Here is an 11,855-nt window from a genome sequence, read left to right as displayed (position 1 = left end):
CAAAGCGCTTTTACATAGTGAAACCCAATATCTAAGTTACATTTAAACCAGTGTGGGTAAAGTGTCTTTCCCAAGGACACAACGGCAGTGACTAGGATGGCGTAAGCGGGGATCGAACCTGGAACCCTCAAGTTGCTGGCACGGCCACTCTAACAACCGAGCTATACCGCCCCAAATGACATGACAATCAACACCAAAATAGGAGCGTAAGACAAGAACTAAAACACTAAACACAGGAAAACACCAAAAAATTCCAAATAAGTCACAGCGTGATGTGACAGGTCGTGACAGTACGCTTACTTTGAGACAAGAGCTATATTGATGCATGGTTGGTTATGGTTGGAATTCATATCCAACAATTGCGAGAATGACTTTTTATTGTCAATATCGGCTGCTGGGTTTCATTTTTTTGTTTTTTCTGCTGGTGGTGTGCCTCGGGATTTTTTCAATGAAAAAAATGTGCCTTGGCTCGGAAAAGATTGAAAAACACTGACGTAGTAGACCAAAGTGTTAATCAAAAACAAGGCAGTGGCTTTATTTAAGAAATATATTCATAATTTTTGGCCACTGAGTTTGAACAGTAACACTTTGTTTGAATATGTAAGTGATTCTTTGGCGTACCACTAGTTTGAGAATCACTGACGTAGAGAAAACAGGGAAAAAGGTACGGTGGCCGACAGGGAAAAATGCACAACAACGTCCAAACGCTACCAAAATAGAGATGTGACGTTTGCGAACAAATTGATTCTTTTGAACGGTTCTCTTAAGTGATTCCCATTAGTGAGCAGTTTTTTTGTTTTTTTTACTGCACATGCAGTTATAGCGTCTGCAATTGCCCATGTCACTACAAAATTAGTCAGCATTTTTTTATTGTAATTGTTTTAATTGTATTTATTTTGTATTTTATTTATTTATTTTTATTTGGCTTCTTTTTTGTTTGATTTTTCTGATACGTAGTTGTTCAAGCAAGCATACACACACTAAGTATGCTAGTACAATTTTGTACTGACAATTTTATCTCCTAATTTTTATTCTATTTTTATTTTTATTTTTTATCCATTATTGCATTTTTTCTTACTTATTTGTCTATTTTTCAGTGTATTGTTAACCAGTTAAGTTGTTTAAAAAAAACATGCGTAAATGTAACAGCAGCTTGAATTTGCATCAACACCTTGTTAGGGACGTTGTCTACCAATCTTTAACGTACAATAGTTTCTTTAGTCAAAACGCAACTGCAAAGGAAGCTACTGTGGGATGGAGGAAAACCATAAATACAAGGGCATTTAACTGGCAGTAATATCAGATTGTGTCATGTAAGACAGTGTTTTTCAACATTTTCTGAGCCAAGGCACATTTTTTTCATTTTAAAAATCTAGAGGCACACCACAAGCAGAAAATATAAAAAAATGAAACTCAGCAGCCAATATTGACAGTAAAAAGTAGTTTTCGCAATTGTTGGATATGAATTCAAACCATAACCAACCATACATCAATATAGCTCTTGTCTCAACGTAGGTGTACTGTTACGACCTGTCACACCACGCCGTGACTTATTTTGAGTTTTTTGGTGTTTTCCTGTGTGTAGTGTTTTAATTATTGTCTTGCGCTACAATTTTTGTGTTGATTGTCATGTCATGTACAAATGTACTCTGTGGACGCCGTCTGCTCCACACGCTGTAAGTCTTTGCTTTCGTCCAGCATTCTGTTTAGCTTCGCTTTGCATAGCCATCCCTACGCTTCAATGCCTTTTCTTAGCGTCACCTGCCTTTTGTTTATTTTTGGTTTAAGCGTTTGATACCTTTTTACCTGCAAACCATCGTCGTCGTTCCCGACATCTACAAAGCAATTAGCTACCTGCTGCCACCTACTGATATGGAAGAGTATTACACGGTTAACCTGCCGAGCTCTAGACAGCACAGACACTCAACGGCACATTTGCGGATTATAATTACTGGTTTGCAAAAAATATTTTAACCCAATTAGGTGAAATTACATAATCGCCTACGGCACACCAAACAATATCTCACGGTACACTAGTGTGCCGCGGCACAGTGGTTGAAAAACACTGCTGTAAGATATTATTTTACTCAGTTTTATAAGCACCTGAAGATTTATGACGATATAAAAATCCCGCATTATAACGTACAGCAGTGGTTCTCAAATTTGACCACCTCAGTAAACACTTGGCTCTCCAAATACCACAATAATAACCAACAATAACATACAGTAGTGTAGTAGGCCAAAGTATTAATAAAAAACAAGGCAGAGGTTTTATTTAAGAAGTAGCGTTACCGAGTTTGAACAGGAACACTTTGTTTGAATATTTAAGTGATTCTTTGGTGTACCACTAGTTTGAGAATCACTGACGTAGAGAAAACGGGAAAAAGGTACGGTGGCCGACAGGGACAAACGCACAACAATGTCCAAACGCTACCAAAATAGATATGTGGCGTTTGTGAACAAATCGAGTCTTTTGAACGGCTCTGTTAAGTGATTCCCATTCATGAGCAGTTCAGGGTTTTTGTTTTTTTTGGCACATGCAGTTATAGCATCAGCAATTGCCCACGTCACTACAAAATTAGTCAGCGTTTTTTTAAATTAAAAGTTAATATGTATATTTTTTTATTGTAATTGTTTTAATTGTATTCATTTTGTTTTTTACTTATTTTTTATATGCTTCTCTTTTGTTTCATTGTTCTGATATTTAGTAGTTCAAGCATACACGCACTAAGTATGCTAGTACAATTTTGTACTCACAATTTTATCTCCTAATTTTTATTCTAGTTTTTTTTATTTTTTTTATCCATTATTACATTTTTTTTCTTACTTATTTGTGTATTTTTTAAGTGTATAGTTAACATGCTCTTGTGCTCCAGTGTTTTTTGGATGAGGGAATATTCAAACTAGTGATATCATTGTCAAAGCATGGAAACATGGCTACGCCCTATGGAATGTTTACAATGAAAACTCAAAAACTTTTAATACAGCCGAATATTTCAGAATAATTCCCACCACTAGAGTGATATTTGTGTAAATGTAAATTATTCTGATACACATCTTATCTTTTTGCAGATTTTAGTGATTGTATCTTTGATAAAAAAAAAAAAAAACAATTAAGAAAACAAACTATAACAACGAGCCAATCTTTTGAACGGCCCTTTGAAATGAACAGATCCTCTAGAATCGACTCTTTTCAAAAAGCCGTGCATCCCATCTCTAAACCAAACACAAAAATTAACCAAAACCGTAAATTGCATTGGTACAATGCTGCTTATTAAAAAAAAATCCTGCAATCACAAAAATTATACAAAATCGAAAATAAAAAGATTAATAGAAACTGTAAAGTTTGCTTGTGCATTAGAGATGTGATCTATGGCTCTTTGAAGGGAGCCAATCTGTAGCAGCCGTTCCTTTTAAAAGAGCCGTTCAAAAAAAGTGGCTCCTTATTATAGTTATTTTTATGAAGGAAACAATCAATGGCAGCAGTTATAAGATATGAGGATCAGAATCTTTTAAAATTCACACAGATATTACACTATTGGTGGGAATTACTGTATTCTGAAATATTGGCTATTGTTGTTGTTTTTTTTGCAAACATTCCATAAGGTGGTGCCATAGCTCCATGTTTTTTGACAGCTTTCTGGAGCTAGTCCAGAAAGCAGGGTAAGTGAAACCTTGTGAGTATGTAAACTAGGAGTGTCAAAAAAAAAGCATTTTTAACTGAATCAATTAAAATATTTTTTTATTTTTTATTTTTTTAATGTGTCCTGTCCAGCCACTCGGCAAATCATATTGTTGATGAACATGATCATATATGCTGTCCAGATTTACTTAAGAAAAGAGAAGGGTTGGATACTTCTCTTGTTGCCTTATTTGTATTTGATTTTATTAAATGTTTGGGTAGAATTTTGTTAAACAAAACCTTTTTTCTTTTTTAAGTAATATAGAAATTTATCGCAGTGGTTTATTTTATAGAGGAATGTAGTTAATCATAGAACTGGCACCCAATGTTATTAAAAAGTATTGATTTTCAATCGAGAATAATTTTGAATCTACAACCGAATCGTTACCCCCAAGAATCGAACCGAATCGTGTAGTGCCCAAAGATTCACAGCCCTCTGAGATAAGGGAAATTCAGTAAGTTTTCAGAAAGAGAGATGTCAAATTTGGAGTCTGTTGCCATAGTAACTTACTCCTTGAACCAAACCTGCTCGCTGGCAGATTTTCTTCAATCAATTGAGATTTTCTTGAACAAACAGATCTTTTTCTAATCTCCTCCCTCCTGATAAACCCGAAGAAAAATCTCATGCATGACATGTCAGTTACTTGTAATGAGTGGATGCTAAAACAAAATGAATTCATGAAGATTTATGCCAGCAGGGGATTTTCAGGTCATGGTTGGTTTGATATACTGTCATTATTAGACTGCTACGAGAAAAAAAAATATGTCAGTCAATTCAAAAATCCTTTATCTAATATAAATTAAATCTCTTTTGATTAAAAAAACACATTTAACAAGGAGAAATGTACATTTAGTTTTAATTACTGTAAATATAACAATATTGTGTGCGATGTTTCGCCTGTTGAGAACCGCATCGTTTTCCAAACACAAAAATGTGAACTGATTAGAAAAAACTATTGTTGGCCAAAAAAAAAAGTTTCACCTTGATTTCAGATATTAAATCTGTTTTAGTCATTTGTTTTGAATTTATGTTTTGGGCTATTTCATTATTGTAAGTATAACTAATATTTGAGCTGTTTTACCTACAAGTAAAATAACCTGCCGACCAGATTATTTTTTGTATTTCAAGAAATATGTCACACCAGAAAGCGCCTGGTTAGAAAAAAAATTTACTTTGCATTTTCTGACTTTACATGTCAAATATGATTAAAACAAATCAGATTATTTTCAGCTGTTTCCATGTGTGTTTTTGAAATTAGTCATTGTCTCTCACTTCACTCTGTTATTCTACTGTATTACTTTACTTTCCAAAAACAAACACACATTCACTTGCAGCTGGGTAAAGAAAGACTACTTTCTTTGTCCCCAGTTACTATGGTGAATCGTAGAATCGGTGTTCCACTGATCATTACTTTTTATTGTGGTCTTAAATCGGAGCCAATAAACACGGGGTTGATTTAACTAACTCAGAAGATCATCTGTTCTGCAACCCAACACTCCGTTTCCCATCTTAGGGTAAATCAACTCAGATGTCAGGTTTAGACTCAATAGTTTGTTAAATCTTCTACCTAGAATACCCCACGATCTTTCTGCTGGTTACTCTGTTATTGTACAGTGATTTTTCATCTGTGCATTAGATTTCATTGATAAATGTTTTAATTGGCTGTCACCTTTCTGCAAAGTAGCTATTTGGTATAGCTGGTCCGTGCAATATGTGTATTCTGTAACAGATCTATCAAATAAAGTATGCTATGAATATTTTTACATCTTTTGTGTATGTTGTTAGGAAACAAGTTGAGCAATAACTACATAACTTTTCGAACACTTCTATTTTTTCCAGTGCTCCTATGTCGTGGGAAAGCAGTGGCAGATTTCTCTGGACCGGACTGCCGCTTTTTGTCATTCAAGAACTCAGAAACGGTCTATGTGTACTACAAATTGTCAGGACGAAGGGCTGACATATGGGCTGGGAGCGTGAGTATAGAGTCCTGATGAAATATGCAGTCCGAAGGCTTTCCGACATGTGTGGCGTCAATATTTTTTTGGCCTTTTTTTGTCTGCAGGTTGGAAGCCATTTTGGTTATTTCCCAATGGACCTCCTCGCCGTCAACCATGTGTATACAGACAACGAAGTTGAAGTTCCAACAGAGGTAGAACATGTCCGGTTTAGACAGCTTTAATATTGCCACACCCATTGAATTGCTTGCTTTGCATTATTTTTAAGCGTCTTCCAACCTTTATTTAGCAAAAGCACACATGTCACTACAAACCACCAAGCAAAAATATTGTATACGTACGTAGCTGTATACTGTCTGCCACTATACGGTGCTGGAATAGATAGATGAACAAATAGTGCTTCACACACATTTTTTTGTGATGGCCCGAGACAAATACATTTGTACCGCCACAGATAGATTTGGCGCTACCTCGCTCATAAACACAATATCATTGTACTGTCTGTAAGTGTAGTTTGTTGTTACGGCGTCGTACAGTGGATGGCATTGTAACTCTGCTTCTTAACACGCATATTATGCACCTGGTCTGTCAAATAAAAAGATGTACAATTGTAGCAGGATTTATTAGTATTGCCAACTCAGCAGTATTTAGCGAGTATTCAGAACCCTCTAAATTGTGGGTCACAAGCTCAATTTACCTGGGGGCTGCTGGAAGTAGAGTCGTGGGTGAGGCTGGGCCACATCAAGTATTCACTTCAGAATCACGTTTTAACCAGTGTTTAAATTTGTTAAGTACTTCTACCAGCAGCTACAGTGACACTAAAGTCATCAAAAATATACATTTGAATATAAAATTTGCATATTTTTACACTAATTTAAGAGATAATTTAACTTGCTTAACAGAACATGCTCTTTTGTGTTGCCAAATGTGTTTATTGTGCTGTAATTTTTAGGGCTGTGAATCTTTTGACACCACACGATTCAATTCGATTCTTTGGTGTAACAATTAGATTCAGACACGATACTCTATTCAAAAATCTTCTCGATTCAAAATCAAAACTTTTTTACTAACATTGGGTGCCAGTTCTATGACTAATTACATTGCTCCATAAAATAGACAAACAGCTCTGATCAATGTTTCTATTACTTAAAAGAAAAGTTTTGTTTAATAAAATTCCACCCAAACATTTAATAAACTCAAATACAAACAGGGCAACAAGAGAAGTATCCAACATTTCTCCTTTCAAAAGTAAATATGTACAGCAGATATGGGCATCTACATCAGCAATGTGATTTGTCTGAGTGGCTGGACAGGGTAGATTGAAAAGAAAAAATAAGAATAATTTTTGCTGTTTGCAAAATTTACACAATTGCCAAGTGGGCTCCAACTTTCCAATGTATTTTACACAGTATATTCCGCCCTGTGTCTTACGTAATGACATAATTACATACGTACATAACACATGCATGCGCTATAACTTTGGCCGTTGTTGGCTAATTATAGCAATTTAGATAGCGTTAGCTGTCATCAAATGTACAGTATATTCTATCGTATTAACAACATGACTGCAAATTGTTTGTTGCTTCCCTTGGACTGCTTTTGTATGTGTGCACACGCTCACTGCGCGTACGTGTTGACGAGACCGAGTGAGTGGCCACCGTAAACACCAATCATTTTATTTAAAAATGTTAATTTCATAAACTTTGTTATTGTAAAAAATATAGACAATTGTCAATCAAATGTGTTCTGTTAAACTACTAATAGTAAAATAAGCTAGCCGGTGGTAATTTTTGTGTTAGCGCCGTGTTCTTTCAAGTTGCATTCAAGATTGTCATAACATATTTAACTATTAACCGCCATGGTTACGCGGGCCGCAAAAACACTAAACTATGAAGTTAAGTAAAAGGCCAGCTAAGTTGAGTATAAGGCCACGATTTTGATTCATGTTTGTTGCTCCGTTGTGTCTCCCATTGCAGGGCCAATTTTGCAAATTAGACAACTAAATACTAAGGGTGTCAATAAAAATAAATTTTCAAATTAACCGCGATTCTTATTTGTAACAATTCTTAAACTATCAAAAATTTATTTTAAGTAATATAGAAAATTAATCAGAGCTGTTTACCTATTTTATGGAGTAATGTAGTTAATCTTTGAACTGGTATCCAATGTTATTAAAAAAGTATAGATTTTGTATCAAATAATTTTCCCCAAGAATTGAATCGAATCGTGTGGTTCCCAAAGATTCACAGCCCTACTAAATACATTTACATTTTCGGACCAATTTTTGACATTTGCATGATTTCCCACTGCACACTTGATCTCTTACAGCATAGTAATTTGCTGCAGCACAGTGGTTGGGATATACTGCATTATTTGCACATAGTTTACTTGAAAAGCGGTGATGCTGGAAATTACTTGTCTTCTCTCTACTTTACAGGAGACAGATTTTGTCTGTTTTGACACAGGATTTGACCGCTTTGACAACTACGAGATAGACTCTCTGTTGGGTTCCTCATCTAAGGACAGTGACCGTGAAGTTATAGATGATTCTGACCCAACCCAAGTGCCAGAGGACCCACCAGAGGAGAAGGAAGAGCGGGTGATTGACAGCAATGTAGTCACTGCGGATATTGGCATGGTCCCACATGATCAAAGTGCCTCTTTGCCTCAACTTGATGGTGCAAACAAATCTCCCTCCACTCAAGAAGAAGTGCCTGACACAACAGCTGTACCTGATAACACTAGCGGAGTGGCAGGGGACCAACAGAATGAGCAGAGAACAACCGTAGCCTCTTTTCTTGAAGATATTGAGTTAGAGAAGCATGAAGCCAAAGATGTCCACAAACACCATGAGGAGGACTCTCTGCGCAAAGATGATCTTGTGTCAGAAAGCCAAACAACCATGACTTCTCAAGGAGAGGAAATTTTAGATTTGAAAACTTCCTTTGACTCGACCTTTGATGCCATCGTCACAGATGACGAATCCACCACGAAAGTCACTACATATGAACAGGGGGAAATGTTTGAGGATCTTTCAAATGAAAAGCATGATATGGACGAGATAAGATCAACTTTATCTTTTTCTGAAGAAGAGGAAGCGGACAGTTCGACCAAGCCGGTGACAACACATACCGATGAACCAAAAACCAAGGAAGCGAAGGTCGCATCAACGCTATTTGATGACCTGTTTTCAGCTGTGACTGGTGGAGTGAAGACTGAGGGGGAAACAAGTTCAGAAGAAGAGGATGATGAAGAGCCAGACTCAGAAACCGATGAGGAGTTCTTGAAAGCACCAGGAGACACTGCAGCAGAGGACACGGATACAGTCCTTACCGATTCAGCGTTGGCTGAAGAAGACGAAACACTGGATAACATAGATTGGATCGGTAGAGATTCGCCAGATTCTGCATTTGTACACGCTGAAGAAAACGAAGCATCAGATAACCTCGACTGGATCAGTAGAGATACGCTAGATTCTGCATTATTATATGCTGAAGAAAACGAAGTAGCAGATAACGTAGATTGGATCAGTAGAGATTCACCAGATTCTACAGTTGTACAAGCTGAAGTAAACGAAGCAGCAGGTAACCTAGATTTGATCGGTAGCACTCTTGCACAACCTGAAGAACACAAAATACATGATAGCCAAGGTTTGATGCATAGTGATTCAACAGACGCTGCATTTAGACTCCCTGAAGAAAGCAAAGTAACAGAAAATCTAGCTTCACCAAAACAGTTTGTTGAGAAACTCTTGTTTGAGCAGGCTGATGGTTCTGAGGCCACAGACTTCAAACATAAGGATCTTCGAAGTGAAACACCAAACTCCACTGATGAGCCAGTACAACGAGAAGAAGATAGTTTTGTATCGCGAAAAGAACCACACGGTCACTTGTCTAACCGAGCGATGGATGAACACAGTGAAGCTGTAAAGGAGGACGAAGCGCAGGTTATCAAAGAAGATACACATGACAGCGGCATTGCAACGGAGCAAATGGACAGCTTACATGAAAATGAAACAGAAATACGTGAAGAAATTCCAGAAGTTGTTCCACAAACGATCAGTGATGAGTCAAAGGAGATGGAATCCTTAGATTTGCACCGTACACCTAAGCCTAAAACCACAGGAAATGACATCCTACTTGATTCTGAAAGCAATAATCATCAACAGGATGAGCCACCTACAGACGAGGGACCCCTTGGCGTGCACAAAGAGAAATCTGAGGAAATAGAAGAACTACTTGAGGATGAAAATGCACTTTATTTGTCAAAGTCGTATGACGCACAGACTAAGAAACCCTCTACAGTGACAAGTCCACCCCCAGTTCCAGAGCCACAGTACAGTGACCGCATACTGAGGCTGACTCTGCTGCAAGGGCACTACACCATAGAGAAGATGGTGCGTTTCCAGAAGCTTCTAGGTCTCAAGAATCTCTACAAAGTGGAGGCCATGTTCTCGGACCTGGACGTCGAGTTGCAAGCTACCCGTCTCGCACACACAGGCACAGTGCAAGAGATCGAAGAGGAGCTAGAGAACATCTTGGAGAACTCAGAGAATACCATCTTGGATGAAATTGAGAAGATGCTGGATAGCCGCCATGAGAAATATGACACCGAGCAGCGAATGGGCATGCTAGATGAGGAAACGGAAATACTGGATGACTTCCAGGAGCTTGCCTTCCACCTGCAACAGAAGTATTCTGCAGCGAGCGATAGCGCACCTTTGGCAACAGAGAAAGCGTCAAATAATGACCTAGGTAAGTCTGTTTTTTATTCCAATCTTGTGTCATGTTTTGTCTTACCACATTGACCCAATTATAAGACGATTCATGTTTTTTCAAGTCCTATGTTGTGGAGAAAAACAGACGAGTAGAAAAAACAATCATAAAAACGTGATTGAAACGTTGAGGCTCGTTTGTCTAAATTTGCAATAAAATTTATAAACGTTCGCAAAAGTCCAAAATATCTCACCCAGCAGTATCGTACTTCTTAGCTGCTCTGCAGTTGTTGTTGTTGCTTCATTTATCACCATACATCTTCAAATGAGGGGTTTGCTGTCTGGAATAGATGTATGCTGTCTTTAAGTTAAAGTGGAGTGGTAATTGTTTTTTCTTTTTTTTGACAACACTCCGTGGCCACAATAATTCATTAGGTTGGGCTCATGACGCAGTAAGTTGAATTCAATGATGCGGACATATATGTTACTGGATGCTTAATTTTCCTTGGGGACTTTATAAGTGTAAAGAATATGCAACTATATTTGATCATTGTTTTTTTCGACAAATATGTTAAGTACACTCATTCCTTATGTCTTGCTTTTGTGCTATTGTGTGCTTAGCTGTTGTGTAGCTGCTAGCTCCTAGTAGCCTATATACTTTTCAATTTGGTGCAGTTAAAAATTCCATTCATTGTACCAAAAATATTGTCTGACTAGAAGAAACATTTAAAAGTAGATGAACAAGAAGACCTAATGAACTGTTTTGAGCTACCCTTAGTAGCCTTTACCCTACTGAGTTTACCTTTTTGTAAATGTCTTGACTAAAAGCCAAGATAAGACCCGGCCGTGTGTGCCTATTGGAGGACATCTAGGCCTTATTCACGCTGCTGGTCAATTTTAATTTTTTGCCCTTATGCGACCTGTTTCAGATTTTTTCATGTCCGTTGGAACTGTGCAATTTTTAATTTTTCATATCCGACCCAGGCCTCTTTCGAATTTGAATATAAATCGGATATGTAGGCCATGCGTCCTCAATGTGAACGCTTCGGTCGCATGGTTCATCTGACCAGAACGTCATCAAAACGTCATAATTATTCACCAAAATAGACCGTTACAAAATAGATAGTTGACAACGGAGCAGAAAACAGGTAAAAATATTATGTTCTAGAAACTCATGTGAAAGTGTTACCACTCCTGTCTCCGACTGCTCGCCCACAGACACGCTCTTTAAGCAGAAATCAAAGCAAAATATCCCGTAAAACTGCCAAAGTCAAAATACTTGTACTCTTCCTTCTTAATCTTTTACACGCAATAATTCCGTTCAGAAAATTTTGAGTTACATTGCACAAAATTCTTGAAATGCGCCAGTACTGAGGCTGACTACAGGGGAAGCCATATTTGTTTACTTAAGTAAACAAATAAGATTTCACAATAGAAATCTTTTTTTTTTTTTGTAAAATGAAAGGCAACTAAAAAGATTGGATTTGACAAAACAAATTTTAA

At 37.2% G+C, this 11,855-nt stretch overlaps 1 protein-coding gene across 2 annotated transcripts in view; it reads left to right on the top strand.

The window, feature by feature from the left end:
• mia3 (MIA SH3 domain ER export factor 3) overlaps positions 1–11,855 on the top strand; it is a 46,370-nt gene that overhangs the window by 2,292 nt on the left and 32,223 nt on the right. For both annotated transcript variants that reach the window (XM_062034683.1, XM_062034684.1), the window contains exons 2-4: positions 5,523–5,656; positions 5,746–5,832; positions 8,076–10,392. In XM_062034683.1, coding sequence (XP_061890667.1) covers positions 5,523–5,656; positions 5,746–5,832; positions 8,076–10,392 — 2,538 coding nt within the window. The remainder of the gene's footprint in view (positions 1–5,522; positions 5,657–5,745; positions 5,833–8,075; positions 10,393–11,855) is intronic.

This window comes from Entelurus aequoreus, linkage group LG23 (genome assembly GCF_033978785.1).
Source record: "Entelurus aequoreus isolate RoL-2023_Sb linkage group LG23, RoL_Eaeq_v1.1, whole genome shotgun sequence".
NCBI lineage: Eukaryota > Metazoa > Chordata > Actinopteri > Syngnathiformes > Syngnathidae > Entelurus > Entelurus aequoreus.
This window is presented reverse-complemented; position numbering and strand designations above follow the sequence as displayed.